The sequence below is a fragment of the Sinocyclocheilus anshuiensis genome, unplaced genomic scaffold (assembly GCF_001515605.1).
Source record: "Sinocyclocheilus anshuiensis isolate Anshui unplaced genomic scaffold, SAMN03320099.WGS_v1.1 scaffold366, whole genome shotgun sequence".
Classification (NCBI taxonomy): Eukaryota; Metazoa; Chordata; class Actinopteri; order Cypriniformes; family Cyprinidae; genus Sinocyclocheilus; species Sinocyclocheilus anshuiensis.
The window spans coordinates 1,625,820-1,652,902 of NW_015547673.1; the positions used below are offsets into that span (position 1 = coordinate 1,625,820).

The 27,083-nt window shown below is 36.7% G+C and overlaps 2 protein-coding genes and 1 pseudogene across 2 annotated transcripts in view; all 3 read left to right on the top strand.

Moving 5' to 3' along the window:
- The window catches only part of LOC107702873 (peptidyl-prolyl cis-trans isomerase-like), a 5,502-nt gene extending 1,830 nt beyond the window's left edge, over positions 1-3,672 (top strand). The window contains exons 2-5 of the mRNA XM_016505310.1: positions 2,038-2,068; positions 2,144-2,232; positions 3,030-3,202; positions 3,301-3,672. Of these exons, the coding sequence (XP_016360796.1) occupies positions 2,038-2,068; positions 2,144-2,232; positions 3,030-3,202; positions 3,301-3,433 (426 nt within the window). The 3' untranslated portion in view covers positions 3,434-3,672. The remainder of the gene's footprint in view (positions 1-2,037; positions 2,069-2,143; positions 2,233-3,029; positions 3,203-3,300) is intronic.
- Positions 3,673-10,734: 7,062 nt separating this feature from the next.
- slc18a1 (solute carrier family 18 member A1) lies at positions 10,735-21,746 on the top strand. Its single transcript, XM_016505311.1, has 16 exons — positions 10,735-10,778; positions 12,922-13,051; positions 15,049-15,373; positions 15,494-15,552; positions 17,191-17,274; positions 17,815-17,907; positions 18,057-18,146; positions 18,241-18,284; positions 18,400-18,460; positions 18,697-18,792; positions 19,158-19,236; positions 19,348-19,399; positions 20,163-20,226; positions 20,551-20,670; positions 20,850-20,983; positions 21,418-21,746. Exons 2-16 carry the CDS (start codon positions 12,937-12,939, stop codon positions 21,523-21,525), a joined length of 1,524 nt encoding a protein of 507 aa, XP_016360797.1. The 5' UTR covers positions 10,735-10,778; positions 12,922-12,936; the 3' UTR covers positions 21,526-21,746.
- Positions 21,747-22,436: 690 nt separating this feature from the next.
- LOC107702811 (TELO2-interacting protein 2-like) overlaps positions 22,437-27,083 on the top strand; it is an 8,338-nt pseudogene continuing 3,691 nt past the window's right edge.

A 27,083-nucleotide genomic window follows, 5' to 3' on the forward strand; every position in this document is an offset into this window, starting at 1 on the left:
ATCGTTCACGCTGCGCTAGTAAAAGTAAATTTCTGCTCGGCCATTTCAGTTCATCGTCTAATAAAACTCGTGGTCAGAATTTCTTCCGAGCTCTCGGAGAGACGTGCGCCCAAATATGTAGTTTGAGTACTAACTTTAAGTGTGAATAACATACATGATGTGCTGCTTGCACTGTACCTCCAATTAGTTTTTGTCAGAGAGAGAAAAAAGAGAGTTGCGTCAACGGAAGTCCAAAACGCTCGATCGTCACGTGATTGACGTAGACCTCAAACAGTTCCAGGAAGTTCATAGCGAGCAAGTGAAATACATTGAGTTGGAGAGACAGAACTGTGAGTTTTGGCAATTAGTAGACAATAAAATAATGTATTTACATTATTTATAAAATAATGTATACGTATATATATGTAGTTATATTAGTGTTGTTTTTAAAAGATAACATCCTCTAATATTTGAGGATTAATGTGGTCAGCTATCCGTACCTGCCTTGTTAACATATTTTAGGCTGAAGTTACCATGGTAAAAGTCCGTGTTTGCTATATAAACGACATCGTGGTCTTCTGCCAAAGTAACTTCAGCCTCTCTATATAATTGTGTGTGTGTGTGTGTGTGTGTGTGTTCTTACAACTTGCTTGTTAGTCGAGTTCAATCACAAATATACCTGTTCATTGTCGTTTTACTAATCTCATGGTAAATGTTAAGTTTGTTGTCTTAGAAAATTAGTTCATGAAGAGACTCATTGTGAGGGTGATGTCTCTTTACAGGGAGTGTTCAGGTGGTTCTTGTTCTGAAAGCATGATAGTGAAGGAAAAAAACTGGAGAAATGGTTAAGTGATGCTCCATCACATTGCAGTCCTGTGGCAATGAAGATATTTTATTAAGTGAAAACAAATCTTGTTTAATGTTTTTGCTTCTTGTGCACCCCTCAGTTATTAATGTATAAAAATATATTTGTAGTATATTCCAATTTAAAACAACTTAAAACATTTTTACACATTTAATCTAGTTTATGTATGTTGACTTTTGTTATGCACTTATTTACAGCAATCGATTTATACATTTATAATAAACTATAAAGCATGTTGTCCTTGAACAGTCTCCACTATAGTTTGCTGTGCTGCATGGGAGTGCTCCAGTCACTCACAGAAAGGAGTGTGAATGTATGGTTTCCCTACTGATCTGGAGAGGAGGAAAAAATGATGCATCAAGTTTTGTTCAATTCACATTTATTTGTATAGCACTTTTTAATATACACATTGTTTCAAAGCAGCTTTACAGAAAATGAATGTTTCTACATTACGAATAAGAGTTCTGTTAACAGGTGTAACTGTGCCAAAGTAATGTTCATATGGCAGAAATGTTCTGAAATTAGGCTGTACAAATCATGCAGTTAAGTAACGTCATGTATTCAGAAACAGTTAAATATATACAGAAACAAAGAACAAATTAAAGCAATGGTTACATGATGTTATCATGTTGATTACAATGCAAGGAAAATGTAGCAGTTTTGTATGTTTATTCAGAGTCAGCTTCATCTGAAGTCCTCTCAAGGGTTGGCGTCATCTCTTCACAGGTGTTGGGTCATCTGAAGTCTTCGTAAGAGGCTGGATATAGTCAGCAGGAGCAATCTATAGATTACACCAACAAAATGTGATGGAATCATACTAGGGAACTGGCACTTTTTCACAAAGACACAAAGAGCAGGGAAAGACTTGCCAAAACCAATGAAGAGACTCACTGTGAGGGTGATGTCTCTTTACAGGGAGTGTTCAGGTGGTTCTTGTTCTGAAAGCATGATAGTGAAGGAAAAAAACTGGAGAAATGGTTAAGTGATGCTCCATCACATTGCAGTCCTGTGGCATCACTGCTCAGTCTGATCCTTCAACACAGCACTTCTTTAGTAGCTAAGAGTTTAATTATAAAATACAGTAATAACACTACGCGCTTGTTTCTGGTTTGTTGCATTGACGTAATGACGTAGTCATGCACTTGAACACTGCTGTAGTTTTAATGTGACGTTTTTTCTGTTTCTTTTAACAGCTGAGAGCTGATGTAGTCCCTAGAACTGCAGGTATTTATACTTATTTATTATTTATTTTCCACTTGTTTGATTTGAAGTGCCCATCACCTGTCTGTTGTCTTGCAGAGAACTTCAGGCAGTTGTGCACTGGTCAGCCTGGCTTCGGCTACAAAGGATCCATCTTCCATCGCGTCATCCCCGACTTCATGTGCCAGGTGAGAAAGATTTAGTCCCAGATGCAGGATCTGAAATTGCCTCCCGCCGAATTCAGGTGGAAATCAACAGTGGCAGGTAACACATCAACTCAACAGCCTGTTTGGTGGGTTATGATTGATAAATGTTGTCCTCCAACCACGAGCCTTGCAAATAAGCATAAAGAGGGTCACACAAAGGTGGAAAAAAGCACTCAAATCTTTCAAATTTGAGTATGTGTATGCATAGAGATGCCATTTTGCATCTGTTGGCGGCGCCCAAATACAACTTTGAAGGCTATTCTAAATCCTGCTGTGCCACTTGCATAGTTATCCGTTCAATTACATTAACAACAATTTGGGTCAAATATGTGCATGTACTGATTTAACCCTATGCTGGAGGATTTTGTATTGTGCGTCTTTTCCAGTACCGTGTCTTCAATCAAGAGTATGTTTATATTAAATAATATAGATCACCCTTTCTCTTTCAATTAACTAATTCTAACGGTTTAACTCTGACGCCACTCTTGCCTTTTATATTAGTGATTAGATTCACTGTTCTGCATTTCCATTAACTATTCCATGGTGTTCACTAACTGCCAAATTCAATGATTCACAATTAATATTTAAATCTCAGCCGTGACTTTTGATAATCTGGTTTATTTTTAAGGTAGTAGAAATTTCTGAATTGCTGGTAACTTAATTTTATTAACCAGATTGGCTGGTGAGTTGCTTTCAAACCCTGCCCTGAAGTCTTCTGAGATCTTGGTTACACTATCAGTTTTGCCATTCGGTTCTAATCTTGAGACCTTTGGATGCAGGGAGGTGACTTCACAAACCACAATGGAACTGGTGGAAAGTCCATTTATGGCCACAAGTTTGAGGATGAGAACTTCACCCTGAAACACACCAGCGCTGGCTGCCTGTCAATGGCCAACGCCGGCCCCAACACCAACGGTTCCCAGTTCTTCATCTGCACAGAAGTTACTTCATGGTGAGCAAAAGCAGTGTGAATGAGCATATCTGCTGGATCCATGCTGTGGAGCGCCTCCTGACCCCTTTTATTTCCCCTCACGTTTTCTTTTCCCCCAGGCTGGATGGCAAGCACGTTGTCTTCGGACAGGTTGTGGAGGGCTTGGATATCATCAGGAAAGTGGAGGGCTACGGTTCCAGCAGTGGAAAGACCAGTGCCAAGATCGTTGTCGCTGACTGTGGCCAGCTGTAAACACCTCAACCACTAACCTTAACCCAAACCCTAGTCTAGTACCCCTCAGTGCTCCCTTTCATAAATCCTGCCGCTAACATTCCTGTCCAAGTTCTACAACCCCTCCCTATATCCTTCAGTCGCCCATCTTTGTCTTTGACAAGTTGCCTTTGCCGTTTTCATTTGCAAATTAAGTCCTGTAGGCCTATAATTTGTGCATCAAAGTCTGAAAATAAAGGGGTACAATGACATGAAACATTGTTTGTTGCAGTTTGTCTCGTTTTTCACTTTAAGCTTATTTGTTTGTTTGGTTATGTTGCTTCAGGTTAATGCGAGTCGTGTTCAGTGAGCTCTTTGATTTTTATTTTTTTTTAACTCACTTTTTTCAGAGAGCTTGCTGATCCGGCTCACAAATGTCTAAATTTCTTCTCTTATCCTCTAGGCCAGGTGTAGGCAAGTTGGGTCTTAGAGAGCCGCAGTCCTGCAGAGTTCAGCTCCAACCCTAATCAGACACACCTGAACAAGCTAATTGATGTCTTCAGGATTACTAAGGCTATAGGCAGGTGAGGTTTTTTTTTTTTGACACCCCTGCTCTAGGCAATTCAACTCTCTCAGTGAATCCAGTCACAGCAGTTCGAGTTAACAGACTTGCCCTCCAGGGAACTTTCAAATCTGTTAAATCGAGGCTATTGTGACTTCAGAAGTCTTGGAATATAGTACATGTGTGTGTATGTATATTAAAAATAGCCATGGGCTAAATGGTTGATTAATGGAAAAGCTTGAGATTAATTTGTTTTTGGGTGAACTATTCTTTTAAGATTAATAGTTTTGCTTAATATTGACATTTAAACAATGTCAGTGTCTTTTCTTCCCTACTCTGTCATGTGAGTGAGGTGTTGCTGGATTATTGTCCCGCCCTATTCCATAAAAGGAAACGTGGCTTTAAGGATGTAACTTGATTTGTGAAGTGACGTGACTTGTGGCCAAGTATGGTGACCTATACTAGGAATTAGTGCTCTGCATTTAACCCATCCAAAGTGCACACACACAGCAGTGAACACACACACACCGTGAACACACACCCGGAGCAGTGGGCAGCCATTTATGCTGCGGCGCCCGGGGAGCAGTTGGGGGTTCGGTGCCTTGATTTGAAGGTGGGAGAGAGCGCTGTACATTCATTCCCCCCACCTACAGTCCCTGCCGGACCTGAGACTCGAACACGCAACCTTTGGGTTACGAGTCCGACTCTAACCATTAGGCCACGACTTGTCGTTCAGTGTAATGTTAATTCCTATCTTTATAAGTTGTGATGGCAGCCAAGAGGACAGCTGGCAAGTGTGTAGTCTTAGCTGTGTGAACATTCGGTGTCAACTTAAAGCGTAACACAATTACTAGTGCCTGCTTGGCCTGCAAGGCAAATGCATGTTTGTCATTGCGTCGCATTAAGATTAATGAAAGGTTGAAAAATTGAATTGCTTTGGACCGGTTTCATTGAATAATAAACCGATCCTGTGAGTTCTAAAGAAGGTTATTGATAAACAAATGAAAGTTCTTTGTGCTTATTCTACATTTAAGTCAGATGCCATTTAAAGTGTAACTTTCAAAACTTAAGGGTCTTTAAAATCGAATACCTTTTTCAGGTTATTCAAATAGCAATGAGATAAAGAATACTGCATTGTTGAAATACATTTATTAAAATCCAGTAGGAATGGCCTAGATGTGCACATTTACAAGAACTAACTAATCCTGCTCCGAGGCCATTCAACACTGCACTTTTTACGTCTCCCTTATGCTTAATTCAGTTCATCAGCTCATTAGATGGGTGTGCCGTGACCTGAACCGGGTGTCTTTGCACAGCAGAGCTAATGCTGCTCTGTGCCAGCTCAAAATTCAGTGAAGACGCAATGCTGCATTAAAGCCAGACTAAATGAAGTGAAGAGGTCTACCCACTTCAGCCCCTAGTGTAAAATACACTACCTGATGTGTAAATGCAATTATGAGCAGCATAAAAACGGTATGAAGATGCCTAAATGCCAGTTCAGATGCGCTTCAGTGTAAGTTTGGCCTCAGATACCGGAAAACACGTGCAGTGCTGACACACCACAGGAAGACTAGGTTCAGCAAACTTATTCGTTGAAATAACAGCCGTAAGAGGGCGCTCGACTCTAAACTTTTACAGGAGCAGGAAAAGAACACCAAAGCCATGCTCAGTCATCGGCGTTTGCGTTTCAATGCATACATTCCGACTTCTACACACTTTAGAAGCAAAAGAATTATAGAAACAACTTTATTCAGAACAACCTCGTCATCCTCACTTCAGAAATGCTTTAAACATATGCCATGACGTGTGTAGTCATGTTTCTCGTGATGTTTTGACCCAGTTTCTCTGCGGTTCGCCAGTGCTTTAGCTCGTCTGCTCGGGCTGACACACTCCCTGTCCGCGAGGACTGTCGGGCTGCGCGCAGGCTCTTCTCTCAATGGCACTGCAGGCTCTTCTCGCAGTCGCAGCGCTCCAGTCTCCGGCGGAGTTTGACGAGTCCCTGCAGCAGGCACACCTCACCCATCGCAGGCACGCGCTGACACCTCCTCCCCGTCAAGTAGAGCGTGCAGCACAGACCCTCGTCACAGTTGCGCGAGCGCACGCACGGGGACATCTCGGGCACTGCGGGCGGAGAGTTGAGGGTCAGTGAGTAAACTAGTCAAACAACAACAACTGGAGCATATAAAGCTGCAGTGCTGTAGCTGTTGGCGTGACATACGTGTGTGTATATATATATGTATATATATATATATATATACACACACACATATACACACAGTGGTGTGAAAAAGTGTTGGCCCCCTTCCTGATTTCTTATCAACCCTTTTTCACACCACTGTATATATAATGGCTTAGATAAATAACACTTGTCACAGCTCATAACTTTGCAGCCAGAAAACGTTTCTAGTTTGAAAAGGCTATATTTTTAGACTTTTAAACATTCTGTTCTGTTTAACTGTAAATAAATTGCACTTTGCCATTCCAACCGAGCTACACACATTTTAATATGTCCTCAGAAAGGTAATAGTGTTGACAGTTTTACAGTTTAATTTGACATTATAAGCCTCGCACTCAGGACAGTGGAATTTAATGCACATTTCTACAAATACACATTTCCTCTTTTCAATTATCAGCTGTTTTCTAAATAAAATCATGGTAGAGGAAACTGTAAGATCATCCCCTTCTGGCACAAAACATAAGACAGTCAAGTCAAGTCTGCTTTATTGTCAATTCTTCCACATGTACAGCACATACACACAGAGAATTGAAATTGCGTACAGGCATAAAAAGACAGAGGCATAAAAAGATGATGTTTTAACGTGTCGTTTAATTCAGTTCAATTTTCAGATTGTCATTTTGACCATGTTGTTTTTTTGTTTTTTTTATATGGAGTAGTTATTTAAATGTGAAAAATATATGGTGGAAACAGATGGTGGCAACCTGAGGAAACAACTTCAACTCTTTGTAGTATATTCTTAGATTTAAGACAAAATTTAGATTAAATTAAAAATATTTCTTAAAATTACACGTCACACTCAATATGAAAATAGATTACTATAGCCACAACATTGTTCTAGTTTATCAGTTCACTTTTAAGAACTTCATTTTGACTTAACAGTTTGATCATTTGTCTTTTTGACCTCTGTTGTGCTTACTGTACTGTAATATCCTATTGTTGACAAAGCAGATTGTTCACCTGTGCAGAGTTTTTACAGCTGATGCAGACAGAGAATGCACGTTGTTAATGATTTCAATAATGTCTGTCCTTGTCAGCACAGGGAAATTACTAGTAGTTGATCATATATCAATACTTGACCAAAGGTTTGACCCAAAAACATTTTAAATTGTCAAAATAATAAATTATAAAATAAAAAAAACACTGAAAGTACATAAAACTCCATCCTTACCTTTTTGACTTCCTCGCACATCCAACTGAATCTTTGTCTTGGCAGCGTTGCGCTGTTTCTTCTTTGAGCCGTTGCATTCAGTTGCCTTGTGAAAGACAGAATGTGAATAAAAACTGCTTAAATTGGGACTGCAGGTTTGATATTAATCCATGGTTGGACGTAACTTCAGTAGATTACAGTACTGAACCAAACAAAATCGTACTTGTGCAGTGGAACAGTCTTGCGCAGGAGGTGAAGCTTCTCTGATTCCCTGCACAGCTGAGGTCCTTCTAACAGAATTATGGGAATTTGCAACTGTGTCACTCTGTAGATGCAATACTGACTGGAAGAGATTATCAAACAGACTTTAAAATATGTGATGAAAACAGCACGGAACTAATGACAGTTGCTTTGTTTTTACAGATAAAATTACATGCTGAAAATCATAAATACAATATATATGTGTATACATATATATATTGATTATAATAAATGTTATAATACTAATGGCTTGTGTGTTCATTAGTTTTGTGACATTGTTCCAGCATAAACATATGAAGGCAAAAAAATTGTTACGGTTTAAGAATATATATTCTTACCTCTTGAGAGTTTGTCATTTCTCTGGAGGAGCGGATAATGTTGGAATCCAGGCACTGTACAGCAGAAACAACAGACAGACAAAAAATAACATAAACTGTCTGCATGGTTGTATCCAGACTGTCCTGACCACAATGAGGCTGTGTGCAAGAGCAAGACGACGAGCTCTAGTGTGGAAGAGCAACCTGCTCCGTGTTTTAATGGACCTACGGCAATTACTCGAATTAAACATGGGGAAAAAAAAAAGGAAGAATGGGTCTTTCATTAGTGGTTACTTTCTGAGTGTTTCAATGTTTATAGTCTCAGCTCGTGTAGTGCATTGCGGTGGTAATTAAGGCAAATTATGGCCCATACGCATAACAAAAATGAAAGCTTGGCTGTATCTTTCATGGCGCATAAATCCACATAGACCCTTTACACATGTAACACCTTTGAAACTTGTTATGATGAAAAATATGACATCCTTTAAATGACAGCCATCAGTTAACTGCATCAGTAGACTCGGATGTAAGTTGCTTCCTGGAACGGAACAGGTGATTATCTGCACCTTGAACACGGGCTTAGAGGGGGAAACTCAAAAACCACGTTTCTCACCGGGCTAGGAGGCAGATAATAACAGTGACACTACTTTGTTTGACCAATGTGAATATGTTTAGCCACTAAATAAAAATGTCTTGTTCAGCCTAAACATTCCTGTGGTGTCAACTACAGATTTATTGTTCAGCAAATTATCAATTAGCAATAATATGTCATAGCCTAATTCGTACATACAGCTTTACATGACCTGTGATCTCTGAAATCTTGTAGAACTTGGAAAGGCAAAGTAAGTGCAATAGGATCATTGATGCACAGGGACCTCAAATACACTGACAACCGCAACTAAAGACAACAGCAGCATACATACAGTCAGCAAACAGCAAAACAATAAATCTATCTATCTGTAGGCTTCTATCAGTTAAGAAAACGCAAAAAATTAAGGCAACCAGCTTAAAGACAATTTTTTTAATATACTGAACTAATTAAAAAAATTGTTGCATCAACTTGACATTTTAAAGTTGGTGTTACATAAGCTCAAACGTATTATGAAGCTGAGTATCAATATTGTGTATTACTGGCATAAAATCACTATCAGTTGTGCAAATCTAAAAGCTCATATACAGTTAGGCCTACTTCAATGTACCAAAATTAATGTATAGTATTTACATGTTTTTACTTTACCAAACTGAACACTAATCACCCAAATGATAACTTGAAACAAAATGTCACATTTAAAAAAAAACATCTATTCAAAACATTATTAATTATGAATAACAAATATGTACATATCCGCATAAAGCTTTACAAAAAACACACATTAATCAATGGCAAGGGATTATGGGTAACCAGCTTATTTGAGCCTCTTCACCAAACTTGACATTGTAAGTTTTTGCTATTTAATATTATAAAACGTTGCTCACACTAAATTTCCTAAAAGTAGATTTTATGTAATGTCAACTGTTTTCTACATAGTTCAACCTTTAAAACAGATTTCATCTGACAAAATAAATGTTGGATTGTTTTACATAGTTTCAATCTTATTTTTTTATTTTATTTTTTTAACTTTTCAAGAAATGTCACCAGTATTCCTACAGTATTGTTGCTAACCAACAATACAATTTCCTCTAATTAAATGAAATGATTCCTGTCAGAACTGGTTGTGTATTCTTTCTGTCTAAGTGTGTGTGTGTGTGTGTGTGTGCTGAATAGAGGGCAGGTGATGGAAGATTAGCCACCAGTCTTCAAACCCTCAGGCTGATTTACAAAAAACAGCCATGTACAGCTAGACAGAGTCATAGGCAATCTCCAAACCCTATCATATTAATATCAGTACTATTTTAGTATCATTGATGTACTATTATAGTTTTTGCTAATATTTTAAATTAGATTTTAGATTGATATTTTCATTTCATTTCTTAAAGTATTAGCAATTATGTTGTTGTTTTTTGTGCCATTTTTATTATTATTTTTAAGTGCCTAATATAGTTTGTGTTTTAGTTTATTTACTTTTATACATTTATATTTTACTTCAGTTAATGTAATTTTTATTTCAAGTAATCATATTTCATCATATTTAGTGTTTTACCTGTATGAGGTTATTGTGTGTGTGTGTTATATGAGGTTATATTGTGTGTTTGTGTGTGTGTGTGTGTGTGTTGGGATATTTGAATTACCAGAGATGGCACAGGGCAAAGGTGAAATCTGAGTCATTTAACATTTTCCATAGATGTTCAGAGGCTGAATGGATTAACATTACACAGGAAATGAAACTGACAGGCTGAAAAAAGAACCATAAGATCACTCACAAATGATCACAGGTTATGATGCATCTGTAACAGAAATGCACTGTCACTCTATTGCTCTCATATACAGACTTTTGATATTATTGTCAAAAACCTTAGTGTAGCACATAATGAACAATCATCATTGGTTTCCTAGTGCAACGATTAGGTCGCTGACTGAGCAGTATTCACAAGTGAAATGTAGCAGCGGCTGCTGTTTGTGTGTGTTGAGTCTGGATGAGAGATCCCAGATAAAGGCTCATTGTGATGAAAAGAAGCCTGCAGGTCATTCACCTACCCAATAAAGAGCAGCAGATGCACACAATTACTCTCGCTATGACGCAGTATGTGTGCATGTCTGTATATTTCCTCTAAAGATCCCTCAACAAATCACATGCAGGCGGCGGTGCACAAAGACACCTCCCTCCCTCCAGCAACGCACACCATCCAACAAGTGACCCCTGCATCACGCACACCTGCACTGGACATACACTCGTGCACTGAAGAAGAGAATGCATCCTAAGGTAAGACGAACTTTAAAAGTAACGCGTAAGACATTTCATCTATATATATATAATACACTTATAAGGCAATAATTGTATTCATTTACCACTTTCATCCAATGCCATGATCGAGAAACTGATTAAGGACTACATATTGTTTTATGATGGCAGACAAATGTGTTTTATGATGAAGTTTCTTGTCTCATTATTAAATATTGCAGAGCCTTGTTTCAAAAAACATGATTGGTAGTTTCCAAAATACTAATAGTTTAATGGGTAAAAGTTAAAACCACACAGAAAACCCTCTTTTTAAGAAGTGTTTGAATTTTGGGAACACTAAATGGTGGTGGGGAGGTTAAGTGATTGCTGGATAAGAGAATAGGGAGTTAACTAACGTTGCCAGCATGTCGCACACATGCAATATTGACACAGGTGTTGACTTGTGGATCAGCTCTTATTATATGTGCGTATGACATGACGGGACAGGAACAGAGTGGAAATACTAACACAATTCACATCAGATTGTTCAGGAACTGAAGAGCAAAACATGATTCAACAACCTGAATTAATTCTGTCAACAAAAGGTTTTTTTCTGAGTCATGTGTTTGCCAGTGCTAAATTTACTTCATCAAAAATGCAGTAAAAACTAATATTGTGAAATATTATTACAGTTTTAAACAAATGTTTTCTATTTCAATTCAAAATGTAATGTATTCCTGGGATCAAAGCTGAATTTTCAGCATCATTACTCCAGTCTTCTAATTTGCTGCTCAAGAAACATTTCTTATTATTTGTCTTGTTGCTTAATATTTTTTGGATTCTTTTTTTTTCAGGATTCTTTGATGAATAGAAAGTTCAAAAGAACAGCACACGTTGGAAATGGAAATGTTTTGTAACAATGTAAAAGTCTTTACTGTCACTTTTGATCAGTTGAATGCATTCTTGCTGAAAGTATCAAATGTCTTAAAATAACATTAAATATACACATTTCTTTAAAAAAAATAAATCCAGAATGACCCCAAACGTTTGAACAATATTGTAAATTAATACAATGTTAGCATCAGCATTCATTGCAACATGACTTAAGCATAACACATTACCTTTGAGTTATGTACACAAGACAGAAATTCGTGACCATTCAAAAACACAAAATGCTGCCCATTTTCACAAACTAAATTGATAAGACATTGACTGACAAAGATAAAAGGAGCGTTCTGAAACACTCATGCGCCCTACAGCAGCTGTAATCATATTGTTGAAACTCAATCACAGAGCACGTAATTCCTGCCCTGGAACAAAGAGCTCAACTAGAACAAACCTGTCCTCAAGGCCTTTTACACATCCCAGAAGACTGTATAGAGACCTGAGTACAATGACTACATTTTGGGTCCCTACTGGATAATTGTTGGATGTCAATTAGATCAGTAAGTTCTCTTTTTAGGCCACCTCTGATCAAATATGAACATCCAAGTAAATTTTTTTAAATTATAATGTCATCATAATGTCATTTTTTAATTCATATAATATATTTTTGGGTTCAGATAAATCATGGTGCTGCAAGATGCTTATCGTCCCTTGACCTGCCCTTTTCAAATGTGTGGATGGACTCAAAATATTAAAAACACCATATATATAATTTTATTTGTACTTTTGATGTACTTCCAGAAGTTAATATGCATATTTTGCAGTCCAGTTCAAACATGTTTTAAAACAAGAGGTAATGTAACCTTGTAATGTGTGTTCGTTTAGAATAGACTTCCATTTTCTTTGGGAAATTTTTGACCAGGAAAAGATAAGTACTGTTAATACTCTTGGTACCAGGCTTGTGTACATTAACAACTAAACCTCAAACTAACAACTCACGATCTAACATCTAAACAATAAGTGCAATCTACAGTAACTGCTCCATATAAAAATTTTTCCATCTCTGTCAAATTTGAATCGAAAAAAACAAACAAACACAACATTTAAAGCAGATTACAATAGATTTTTACATTACTATTATAAATATATGAATCAAATTTGTATGTATTAGTACATTGTCTAAGATTTAGGTCTACAAATACTCCATGTTGTCTCTCAATTAATATGAGATTATCAAAACCGAGTCTATAAGACTTAACAAACGTGAAAATACGTACTGTGCTAATCTGACTGTGTCCAGTGACAGAGGTGGATCATGGCTATGCTGAACCCTATGGACTGGATAAGTGAGAGCAGGGGCTCTCCTCGTCTGGTGCTTGTCATTGTGTGTGTGGCCCTGCTGCTGGATAACATGCTGCTAACAGTTGTGGGTAAGTAAACAGCTATGCTAAACAAATAATATGTTTTTTCACTAGATGTTGGAACATGGATGCAAGGATTTGCTGCCATTTAGACTCAATAAATGTAGCCTACATACACTCACTGGCTACTTTATTAGGTTCACCTGGCTAGTACTTTTGCCTTCAGAACTGCCTTAATTCTTTGTGCCATAGATTCAACAAGGTGCTGGAAACATTGCTCAGAGATTCTGGTCTATATTGACATGATAGCATCATGCAGTTGCTGCAGATTTGTGGGCCGATCATCCATGATACGAATCTTCCGTTCCACCACATCCCAAAGCTGCTCTATTGGATTGAGATCTGGGGACTGTGGAGGCCATTTGAGTTTAGTCTACTCATTGGCATGTTCAAGAAACCAGTTTGAGATGACCCTTACGAAAAAGAAGTTTATTCAAGTGTGCTATTAGTATATTATATTATACTTCAAAGTGTACTAAAACTGCTACTACAAGTATTTAATTAGTAAACTATCAGTATACCTATAAGTTCACTTTTAGTATAGTTGCAGTACAAGCTAAAAATTTTGATGTAAACTAGTTGTGTACTTAAAGTTTACTACTGTTATACTTAAAGTATACTTAAAAGTATACTTTTATATACTAGACAGTGGGCCAATTTAGTCCCAAGGAGTATTGAAATAGTACACTTACAAGTATACTATTAGTACACTGATATTTGTATACTTACTACATAAAGTATACTTAAAAATATACTTGAACTTTACTTAAGTATACTTACTAAAATAAACTTGAAGTATACTACTTTTTGGTAAGGGGATTTGAGCTTATCCTCCTGCAAGTAGCCATCACAAGATGGGCACACTGTGGTCATGAAGGGATGGACTTGGTCAGCAACAATACTCAGCTAGGCTGTGACAATTAAACGATTCCCAGTTGGTCATAAGGGGCCCAAAGTGTGCCAAGAAAATGTCCCCCACACCATTACAACACCATCAGCAGCCTGAGCCGCTGATACCAGGCAGGATGGATCCATGCCAAATTCTGACCCTATTACGAATGTCACAGCAGAAATCAAGACTCATCAGACCAAGCAACCCTTTTTCTGATCTTCTTTTTGATTGAGACTGTGTGAATTGTTGCCTCAGTTTCCTGTTCTCAGCTGACAGGAGTGGCACCCAGTGTGTCTTCTGCTTCTGTAGCCCGTATTTTGTGTGTTCAAAGATGTCTTCTGCAAACCTCAGTTTTAACGAGTGATTATTTGAGTTACTGTTGCCTTTCTATAAGCTCAGAACCAGTCTAGCCATTCTCCTCTGACCTCTGGCATCAACAAGGCATTTTCACCCACAGAACTGCCGCTCGCTGGATATTTTCTCTTTTTCGGACTATTCTCTGTAAACTCTAGAGATAGATGTGCATGAAAATCTCTGTAGAATAGCAGTTTCTAAAATACAGCCCGTCTGGCACCAACAACCATGCCACGTTTAAAGTCACTTAAATCACCTTTCTTTTTTCGTTTCAACTTCAGCAGATCATCTTGACCATGTCTACATGCTTAAGTGCATTGAGTTGATTAGCTAATTAGATATTTGTGTTAACGAGCAGTTGTACCTAATAAAGTGGCCGGCGAGTGTATGTATAAGTACCTGTTTGTAATGGGTGTAGCTGATCTAGCCATACTTGTTGATTATAATAAGGTATCCACATACTTTTGGCTATGTGCATCATTGGTTTCCTTTTGAGTCTATTCTGTATAGGCAAAAACATAATACAGAAATCAAAACATAAGAGGGAAGGTACAGCAGGATGAGTGTATGCAGGACAAGTGACTCTGCTCTCATAGTTCCCATGACATTTACCTGCTTGCATCTGTCCTGACCTCTGTCGCATGCAGTCCGCAGCTGGCAGAGGGGAAGGGTTATTCGCAAACACACACACACACACACACACACACTGTGTACCGGCTCTAACTCTTCCTTTCCTCATGTCACCTCTCATTCTCCTCAGTTCCCATCATCCCAACCTTCCTGTATGCCATAGAGCACCAGACACAAGAGCTCCCGTCTGCCGCCCCCTCTGAGGCTCAGCCCACCTACATCTCCATCTTCTCCCTGTACGACAACAACACCTACACCATCAGCACTGCTAATCTCACCGTCTCCTCCGGCACTAATGGAAGTTCAGGGCTCAACAGCAGTACTGCTGAGCGACACGGGTGTAAAGAGGACAGTGAGTTTTTGGAAGAGGAGAATGTGAGGGTAGGGCTGCTGTTTGCCTCCAAAGCATTGGTGCAGCTCATGGTCAACCCGTTTGTGGGTCCGCTGACTAACAGGTACATACACACTTTGAGTAGATCATCTAAAATGACTGTTATTATGCTCAAGTTAATACATAATGAAAATAGAGGATTGAATTAATTAATTCAGCTGTCTGATGCGTGCCTTTTTTATAGGATTGGATATCACATACCGATGTTTGCTGGGTTTGTCATCATGTTTGTCTCCACAATAAGTAAGTCACATTATACAGTGTAAATCATAAATAGTGGCTGGTTGTGCAGTGGTTCTCAGGGCCGGGATCATTGCTCAGTTTGCTCATTGAATCCAGCCAAAGTTATCCCACTGTGAAAAATCTTTAAATGGGAACTCTATTCAATGCATGATTAGAAATCCCATTAATTGTTTTATGATGTGTGTCATCTGAACTATTTTATGACTATTAAAGTCTGCATGAAATTGAAATTCATCCAGTCCATTTTCTAAATGCATATTATTGATCTTTTTGTGAACAGGGGTTAACAAGTTAGTTCACTCAAAAAATGAAAATTCTGTCATCATTTACTCACTCTGTGCATTTCATTCTGCTTAACATAAAATATTTGAAGAATGTAGGTAACCAAACATTTTCTGGTCCCCACTGACGTCCGTAGTATTTTTTTTTCCATAGTATTTTTAACTATCGAAGTCAATGGGGACCATAAACTGTTTTGTTACCAACATTCTTCAAAATATCTTCTTTTGTGTTCAGCAGAAGAAAAAAACTTAAACAGGTTTGGAACAACATGAAGGTGAGTAAATGATGGCAGAATTTTCATTTTTGGGTGAAACTTTACTCATGACAATGTGTTAATGTACAGTATATTAAACTACATATTGTACCAAAGATAAAAATGGTCAAATTGTGTACTGTTCAGTTTGCATGCTAGTGCTAGCTGGTTAAAATATGATAATCATGCATATTAATATGCTGTGTTTTTGATGAAGTAATTGAGGACATGATTCTGAATGAGGACAGGATGTTGGTTCTCAGATGTTTTTGCTTGAGGACCCAAATTTTACACTGAAAATCAAGTGGTGACTCGGTGTTTATCGTGCTAAACGTTAACAAAATATAATTAAATATCTAGCGTAGCGTTAGTTCTGGCAGGTCACGTTAGTCAATCTCGCATCAGCTGACTCTCAGCTGATCCCCATCTACCAGTCTAGAACTACATCATGTTCACACAACGCCTCCAGATTTCTCCCAATATGGGGACAGGAGACCTGTCAGTCAATAAATGGGAATACAAAGTAACTGGCGTTACTTTTTTGAAAAAGTAACTCAGATATTTTCTTGTAAATTAAAAAAGTAATGCGTTACTTTACTAGTTACTTGAAAAAAGTAATCTGATTACGTAACTCGCGTTACTTGTAATGCGTTACCCCAAACACTGTACATAACATTATTGAACTTTAATGATATCTGCAATACATTTATGTTGGTTCTGTTCTGTTTACCCTGGGGGGTTATTGCTGCTCTCTCTGCTCTCATCCATGCTAGGCTGCATGGAGGCGCAGGGAGTTCTTGCCCAGAACAGAACCATACCGCCAATCCAAACTGTATGCTAATTGTCAATCATCTTTGACGATAGTGGTCCTGACAGAAGTTGACTTTTGAATATAAACATTATTGTGTAGGATTAACTACGTTGGAACAACAAGATGAGAATTATTGCTCATAAAGTTGTTTGAAGACACTACTGTGAGCCACCGAGTTTTTCCAATATATTTTTGTTTGTTGATGTGTTCTATATGCTTTCACTTTATTTGGCTAGAAATTAAACTACAAATGAAATGAGGTAGACTCTGACTTTGAATGCTTTCTCTGCAGTGTTTGCCTTCTCAGGGACATACGCGCTGCTGTTTTTCGCCCGCTCATTGCAGGGAATTGGATCATCATTTTCCTCTGTGGCAGGTATATGTGTGATTTAGCATGCTTGACATAATGAACCGAATATTGAATGTGTAAGTTTGAAAAAAAAAAAAAAATGTGTATATAATATACACTACAATTTTGGGATATTATTTTTTAATGTTAGTAAAAACAGTCTACAATTCATTATTACAATTAAGCTGTTTTCTATTTTAATATACTTTAAAATGTAATCTATTCCTGTGATGCATAACTGAATTTCCAGCATCATTACTCCAGTCTTCAGTGTCACATGATGACTTGCTGCTCAAGAAACATTTCTGATTATTATCAATGTTAAAAACAGTTGAGCTGCTTTTGTTTTTGTGCAAACTGTGATACCTTTTTCAGGATTCTTTGACCAATAAAAAGTTTTAAAAAACAGCATTTATTGTAACATTATAAATGTCTTTACTGTCACTTTTGATTAATTAAATTCATCCTTGATTAATAAAAGTATTAATTTCTCTCGAAAAACCTTACTGACCCCAAACTTTTTAGCTGTGGTGTATATATGATAAAAACGACTGTGTAATTCTGTAGGTCTGGGAATGTTAGCAAGCGTGTACACAGATGACAATGAGAGAGGAATTGCCATGGGAATCGCACTGGGAGGACTTGCCATGGGAGTGCTCAGTAAGTTAATATAGTACTATATTGTACTATATTGTACTACAATGTAAAGTAACATCAACAACTGGAAATCACCAGCAATACCTAAATGAAATTAACCAAATGTGTGCCACAAATGACCATTTTAACACTGCAAAATTTACTTTTTTCAGTTGGAGCGCCATTCGGCAGCGTTATGTATGAGTTTGTTAGTAAAAGTTCTCCCTTCCTCGTCCTTGCCTTCTTGGCTATGTTTGATGGAGGTAAGATATTAGTATTTGCCCTTTTAAATTCATTGAGTAACATTTCACTACAGTGATTCATCAAATTGTTTTCAATACCCAATTTCAACACCAGCCCTCCAGCTCTGCATCCTTCAGCCCTCAAAAATATCTCCAGGGGTGAGTAGTGTTCATTTAATAAAATGCGAGTTATGAAAGTTAATAAAAGATAAGAAAAGCTTGCGTTAGTGTTACTATGAGGAGCCCGAGTGATTGTTATGTGTCTTCTGTTCAGAGCGTGGAAGGAACACCATTACTCACCCTGCTGAAGGATCCCTACATACTCATTAGTGCAGGTGTGTGTGTAAATCAAATCAAATCAAATACATCCTCAAATACTGCCCACAGTTAAACCAGTTTGAAAAGTTGTCGTGGAGGTGTAGTAGCAGTTTCTGTAATTACACATATGCCTCCATATAATCACGGCCGAATGTTTTGATGTGAACAGCTAAAACGATTTGTAAATGAAGCGGATGAGGAGCTGTGCTGAGTGAATGATGAGTAAGATTATGGTTCCTTTATATAATTACAGGGTCGTTGTGCTTTGCAAACATGGGGGTGGCTATTTTAGAGCCCACTCTTCCCATCTGGATGATGCAAACAATGTGCTCGCCAAAATGGCAGCTTGGTAAGGAACTCTATTATTCCAAGTCATTAAAATGTGATTGAAACAAATTCACTTCCTGCTTATTTAAGTAATTTTATTTAATTCCTGTTTGTTTCCTCTCTCACAGAAATGTAATGTTAAAGTAGTTCACTTAAATGAATTCAGAACCATTTTGTCATTAGATACCTTCTCAGGGAGGACTAAGTGAAATATGTGGCTTCTTGAGAAGATCTATGGTTTTTCTGTATACTTCAGTCAACTGATATTGAGTTGGAAGAAGCCAGTTAAGAGGTTCCTGATGGTTCTTCAGACCCTGTTAAACATTATGACTGTGATCTTTTCTATGGTTCTGTTGACTGAGCTGATCATGGCCACTGGTATTGCAGGTATGGCTTTCCTACCAGCCAGTGTTTCGTACCTCATTGGGACCAACCTGTTTGGTATACTTGCCAATAAAATGGGAAGGTAATACATTTTCTAGCATGTCCCAAAATAAATGAACTGAAAAGCACATGTACAAAAGTTGTGTCTACAGAGACAAGAGCTGCATCATTTAGAAATGCTTCTCTGATTTAGGTGGTTGTGTTCCATGATCGGCATGTTTATAGTCGGCATCAGTCTGCTCTGTGTGAGTATCACAAACTCTTAAAATCATGTTGCATTGCAAATTACAACTTGGCTCATGCTTGCTTGAACTATGTACAAAACAAATACAATACAGTTCAAAATCTGTACGTTTATTTTTTTTAGAGAAATTAATCTTTTTATTTATCAAGGATGCATTAAATTGATCAGAAATGACAGTAAAAACACTTATAACGTTACAAAAGAGTTATATTTCAAATAAATGCAGTTCTTTTTAACTTTCTATTCATCAAAGAATCCTGACAATGAATCATGGTTTTCACAAAAATATTAAAAAATATATATTTTTTTATAATGATAATGACAAATGCATCAAATCAGCATATTAGAATGATTTCTGAAGGATTATGTGACACTGAAGATGAATCATGGTTTTCACAAAAATATTAAAAAAAAAATATTTTTTTATAATGATAATGACAAATGCATCAAATCAGCATATTAGAATGATTTCTGAAGGATTATGTGACACTGAAGACTGGAGTAATGATGCTGAAAATTCAGCTTTGCATCACAGGAATAAATTGCATTTTAAAATATATTAAAATAGAAAACAGTCTTTTAAAATTGTAATAATATTTCACAATATTGCTGTTTTTACTGTATTTTTTTTATCAAATAACTGCAGCCTTGGTGAGCATTAGAAACTTCTTTCAAAAACGTAATAAACCTTACCAACCCCAAACTTTTAATCAGTAGAGTATAAAGGACTGTGGTGATTGTAACATTATGTGAATTTGTTGTAGGTTCCCTTTGCCAAAGACATCTATGGGCTTATTGGTCCCAATGGAGGACTGGGATTTGCTATTGGTGAATATTATTCAATTATTTATCATGCAATATTAAAAGGAAAGATCCCCTCAAAATGAAAATTCTTTCATCATTTACTCACCTTCATGCTGTTTCCAAACCTGTATAAGAGTTTCTTAAAACATTCTCCCAGATCCTTTTGCCTTTCATTGTATAAGCAAAATCTAAATAATAATAATAAAAAATCTTCTGTTGTGTTCCACAGAAGAACAAAAGAGTAAACAGACAGAATTTTCATTTTGGAGTGAACTATGCCTTTAAGGTGCATAACTCCAGTACACTGTATGACATATGCAACTCTCCTTTAATTATTTGTGCTTTTAGGAATGGTTGATTCATCTATGATGGCTATAATGGGTTACCTAGTGGATATCCGGCATATGTCTGTCTACGGAAGCGTGTATGCTATTGCTGATGTGGCACTCTGCATGGGATTTGCTGTTGGTAATTGCTCTTACTGCAGTTGTATAGGAATACATTTTTACTATTAGACATGTTTTGTACAATTTAGTCTTAAAATGTCACAATTTAAATATATTTTCTGGTCAAAACTTAGTGTTAGCTCACCCTAGGAGCTCCAGGAGCCAAACTGACTCTTCCTTCTTGGTGCGTTCCTGCTGCAGGTCCATCAACTGGAGGGGCCATAGTAAGAGCCATAGGCTTCCCCAATCTGATGGTGATCATCGGCATTATCAACATCCTGTATGCACCCCTTTGCTTCTTCCTCAAAAATCCTGCTGTTCGGGAGGAGAATTTGGTGAGAAACACCAATGTGACTGAATGCATGTCTTTATCAGTAGTATGCTTACAAATAGCAATACATTTTTACTATTAGACATGTTTTGTACAATTTAGTCTTAAAATGTCACAATTTAAATCTATTTTCTGGTCAAAACTTAGTGTTAGCTCACCCTAGGAGCTCCAGGAGCCAAACTGACTCTTCCTTCTTGGTGCGTTCCTGCTGCAGGTCCATCAACTGGAGGGGCCATAGTAAGAGCCATAGGCTTCCCCAATCTGATGGTGATCATCGGCATTATCAACATCCTGTATGCACCCCTTTGCTTCTTCCTCAAAAATCCTGCTGTTCGGGAGGAGAATTTGGTGAGAAACACCAATGTGACTGAATGCATGTCTTTATCAGTAGTATGCTTACAAATGCTTTGTAATGACACCTGACACTTGTTTCTCAAGGCTATAATAAATCAGGAGTGTCCAATGCATGTGAAGAGCTACAATACACAGCGTGGGTATAGAGAATTCCCTCTGAGTGATGAAAGCGAGGAGGACACTGAAGAATGATGCACACATATAAAGGAACTTGCCAACAAATCATCAGGACCTATGAGCAGCCCTGATTCAAACGTTTTAAAATGATTAATATTGCAACTTTCCCTATCCTTCACTATGATCACATTTTTGTGTACAAGTGGTTAGTGTGACGTAATGTTTTTGTACGTGTATGCTTGTAAAGTGTTGTTTATCCTGTCCCTTGTCATGTCAGTGGGTTTGAATGAAATAAACAGGCCTAATTTGTCAACTTGATTTGATTGTTTTCATTGTCATGTGTCAAACCCTGTAGGACTTGTGCATGTGAAGGTAGAATCGTGCATCAGTATTGAAGAAAAAAAACCATTGTGAGTGGGATTCCAACTTCTTTTGTGCCTCCTGTGACACACTGTTAATTTCCTTTTGATATGCATCAAATATTATTGAATGTAATGATTTTGATTTCCAGGGTAGAAGATTAGTTTCTACAGACAAAGGGAAGGGCATGTGATGGATGATTTAATTGATATAGCTTCAAGTTCAATAACTAATTTGAAACCTAATTTAACTTAATAACCAGTTTAATTGAAACCTGTATGCCATATATTTAAGTTTATTTATAATATAATGTCAAATAATACATTACAGTTAAAATAATAACCAAGTACTTTACATGTGCTTCAGTATGATGGTCAATACTTCTTTAAAGCAAGACAAAAGATTATTAAAACATAAAAATTTTTAATTTATATAAAAGTAAAACTTTTAATTTGTCATTATTGTAAAGTGCACTTTTCTGCGTTAAGTGTGTGAAAGAGTCATGAAAGTGTACTCTCTATAAGTACATGTATGTGGCCTTTTATTTCATTAATATTATATAGATTTGTTTTTTTAACAAATGTACTTTGGACTTTGTAACATCCATTACAATAAATGGGTCAATGATGTATAAGGATTTTCGTAATACAAAAAAATTATATCTATTGCAATTGTTCAAACATTAAGAACGTTGTGTACACATAAATTCAAATAAAACATTTCAATTAAGTGATTTTTACCATTTTTTTCTAGATGAATTGCCGTAGCCTTAAAAATTGTCATTTGGTGCGACCGTGATTTATATAAAAATTAATTCATTTGCTTAACATTTTTTTGTACAAGTTCTCAGTGTTTAGAAACAATTTGCATTTCTTTTGAGTTGTTGTAAATTATGTCATATTTTTGTTCTATAATTTCAGAGTTGCCTTCTTAAATGTAGTTAACAGACTTATTTTTCCTGTAAATTGCATAAAACTGATAAAAATGTTTTAAAAATACCATTCACTTAAGCGTAGGCTACTGTATCAGTGATTCATATTTCAGCCACATGATATATATATATTTTTTAATTTAATAGTTATTGCTTTTATTGGTCGCACCACATGATGAGTGGTCGCTCCAAATGACACAAAGACCTTATATTGTTAAAAATCTATTTAAAGAGATCAATAAACAATACATTTCATACAAAAAAATAGATTTAAACCATATTTTATTAAAGTTTCACAGAATTTTCATGAACAAACATTTTTTTTAACTTTTTTTTTATAAAAATCACATCGCAAACATAAGCGCACCATTTCATTTAGCTTGACAATGGAGACAATGGAATAAATACATTTTGATTTCATTTTGATCAGAACCTATAATGATGTAATCATGCCTCATCACAAACAGTTTTATTTAACCCCACTTGTGTGGCCTTATTGTGAACAAGCATTTAATTAAACCTGACAATCTTACGAGGCCAGTATTTGGGCTTAGTGAACTCATTCATCCGCCACGCTGCCCTGCCACCATGCGACACAGACAGCGGCGCTTTATGTGCCAAGAGTTACGCGGACACACCGGCCAGAGCTCAGGCTGTTAGTGCCGTGTTACTCGCGTTGTCTGTGCAGATTCAGAAAGCGCTGGAGGATCAAAACAGTCCAGCTGTCAGGTCTCTGGTTCGCACACTAGCCCCCAGCTTCTGTATTTTCTCCATCACGCACCTGCAGGAGCAGCCTTGGACCAATGCAGCCTCCAGAAGAAGCGCTCGGGAGCTCTTAACTTCGGCTGTGGGATTGACAGGCAGCAGGTCAGTGCAGGAGCTGCTGTCTGGAGCAGAAAGGAGTTCTGGGGCCAGTTCTTGACACGCTGCAGCCAGAATTAACCAAGTAAGTTAGCAAAAAGTCACAGCATTGGTCTCTCTTTTAGCTTTGCAAAAACTATATATGTTTTAAAGCAAGTTGGCTCTGCAAAGCTATTTTATAAGTAGACTGGGTCAATTCCTATTATGGAGTACATTTAAGACATCATATATTGACATATCATGTAAGACTAAATATATATATCATAAAAATGATTCTAAGTAAATACTACAGAAAAATTTAATTTCCACATGAAAAATATATTGCAGTCAATAATTAAAAAACAAAGTAAATTCGTTATTAGTACTCAATTTAAGCTTGTAGAAATTAAAGCATACATATCAATGTTATAAAATTTAAGTAAAACCTACTCACCTTTTCTGATACTGGTGTTCCCATCATGCTCTGGGGCATAAATAATTAATAAGTTAGATTTTTTTATTTTATTTATTTTATTTTATTTAGCTGTTTTCCAGCTGTATTTACACTGTTTTATCATTGCTTTTGTTGTTAGGTTTAGTAACTTGTGATTTTGTTACATCTGGAGTTCATTTTCAACTCAAAATGACACATTCATACTCAAAATATGAACCACAGAATGTGACCGTCATTGTGTATTGTGTGCCAAATACTGAAGCCTCTGTTTTCGGATGAGTGCTGCAGTAATAATTATGAAGATATGGTGTCTACATGGAATCTATTGTATTATTTACTTAGATGTTTCTGAGTAAAACATACAAATTAAAAGCATGGTTTAAATAGGTGGTATATTGAGTAAAATTATAGTAATGCCAAGTAAGCTTTGACTAAGCAAAAATTACTCAAATTTGTATTGGCCGAGCTAAAGTTAGCCGCCTACTTTTCTTTGTTAAATTTACTTTACTTAGCTAAGTAGACCTAATTCTCTATGTGAAATTAATTATAATTATGTAAAATTTACTTAACTTTATGAATGTTAAGTTCAATAGTAAGTATATTGTACAGAGTAGTAGCAGTAAAAGTTACTTAAAATGTGTTAGTGCAAATTGTTACAAAGATTTTATCAATAAATCCTACAAGTTATTTTTTTCAGTGTATAAAACACACTCTAGTCACAGCTTTTAGTTTGGTAAGTGTAGTTTTTTTTTTAATCAGTTTTCTTTTATCATCTATTTGAGGGTGAACTTGGAAGTGTAAGGACTACTTAAAGGGATAGTTCACCCAAAAATGAAAATTTGATGTTTATCTGCTTGCCCCCAGGACATCCAAGATGTAGGTGACTTTGTTTCTTCAGTAGAACACATATGATGATTTTTAACTTTAACCGTTGCAGTCTATCAGTCGTATAATGCATGGCAATGGTAACAAAATCTATGAGAGTAAAAAAAACATGCACAGACAAATCCAAATTAAACCCTGCGGCTCGTGACGACACATTGATGTCCTAAGACACGAAACGATCGGTTTGTGCCAGAAACATATTTTTACCTCTAAAATATTTTACCTCTAATACACCACTATGTCTTACTTTGAAAAAGCAGTTGGACATGCACGTAAAAAGACAGTATAAGTCATTATAATCCGTAATTATGTCCCCACTGGATGCAACAAATGCCTCATTTATAATTGGTTTTATTGGTTTTGTCTCATCGCTCCGGGACACGGCATCACATATGGTATGGGGCGTAACATTTCCGTCACACGCTTGAAGTATTCGGCCAATCACAACGCACTGGATAGCTGGTCAATCAGAGCACACCTCGCTTTTCAGACCGATGAGCTTTGTAAAAATCGACGCGTTTCAGAAAGGCGGGGCATAGAGGAGAAACAATAATGTACAGTATGTGGAAAATAATGTGTTTTTTTAACCTTAAACCGCATAAACACATTTCATTACACCAAATACACCAAATAATGTTATTTTTAGCAATGTCATATGACCCCTTTAATTGTCTTGTGTAAATAATCAAATTATAATTAAGAGAGTGCTTTTCTGAAAGTCTGCTATTTCTTCCTTAAATTGCAACACAGAAATGACCCAGGAGCACATAATAATATTTGATTTGTTTATTTATTTGATAGGGACAATGCATGTTAATGAAGATTAGTATGAAATACAAAATGTAAACAAGCCAGCTAATTTACATTCGCAGTCCCTAGGCAGGTACACACAAAAACAGGTACTCAGACACATACAACACTGCATAAAACACAAATACCCCAAACACATTATTTAAAATTTCTACATATAATTTGTACACAACTGATTCATCATAAGCCACTTTTTAAGATGATATTAAATATGTGACCCTGGACCACAAAACCAGTCTTAAGTCGCTGGGGTATATTTGTAGCAATAGCCAAAAATACATTGTATTATAGATTTTTCTTTTATGCCAAAAATCGTTAGGATATTAATTAAAGATCATGTTCCATGAAGATATTTTGTAAATTTCCTACCGTAAATATATCAAAACTTAATTTTTGATTAGTAATATGCATTGCTAAGAACTTAATTTGGACAACTTTAAAAGCGATTTTCTCAATATTTTGATTTTTTTGCACCTTCAGATTCCAGATTTTCAAATAGTTGTATGTCGGCTATTGTCCTATCATAACAAACCATACATGAATGGAAAGCTTATTTATTCAGCTTTCAGATGATGTATAAATCTCATTTTCGAAAAATTGACCCTTATAACTGGTTTTGTGGTCCAGGGTCACATATGGTATTAAATGCACTTAAGCTTGTCCTTTGTTCAGGGAGAGCTGGAAGCGTAACCAGCCAGTGAAGCATGTGTTCTCCTGGGTGCTGGTGCAGGTTGGGCGCCCCTGGTTAACTGAGTATTTGGAGAAAGTGTTTCCTCCATCTCTGCTGATATCTGATGATTATTACACAGAAAACAAAGTACTGGGTGTACACTGCCTGCATCACATTGTTCTCAATGTGGTAAGTCACTTTTATAAATATTTTGTCCACCACAGCTGTCTACAAAAAACTACTACTACAACTTGTATGCAAAAAAAAATAAAAATACTGTCACAGAATGTAAATCTGCCTAGAGATCAGCATAATAAGACATCATAAATGCACTGCTAATATAAATGCAAAGGGCAATCCCAGAATGCATTGAAGTGCTATGAAATGAGTTGATGGCAGCTGAGAGCAATGTCTGTGATATATATACTTGTATTTAAAGGGGTCATATGTAGGCCTGTCGCATTAATCAATATATTGACTTATCGCGCAATATATGTACATGACCTCAATCATTTTTGGTGACGCAATATATCGCCCATTATATTTACTTTAAAAATGAATGTCACCATGTTTTGTACATTCCACTTGCGTCTGTGTCTTTTGCAGCTTCTCGTACATAACGTGGTGTAGTCATGAGGTGCTAGTTCTAATAAAAAAAAAAAATGCTTCTACAAAAAAAGTTT

Excerpts from the sequence above, each read along its gene's own strand:
- slc18a1 (XM_016505311.1), top strand. The coding sequence starts at position 12,937 with ATGGCTATGCTGAACCCTATGGACTGGATAAGTGAGAGCAGGGGCTCT. Across the intron at positions 17,908-18,056 it reads ACTTGCCATGGGAGTGCTCA|TTGGAGCGCCATTCGGCAGC; the intron begins GTAAGTTAATAT and ends TACTTTTTTCAG. Across the intron at positions 18,793-19,157 it reads CTCGCCAAAATGGCAGCTTG|GTATGGCTTTCCTACCAGCC; the intron begins GTAAGGAACTCT and ends CTGGTATTGCAG.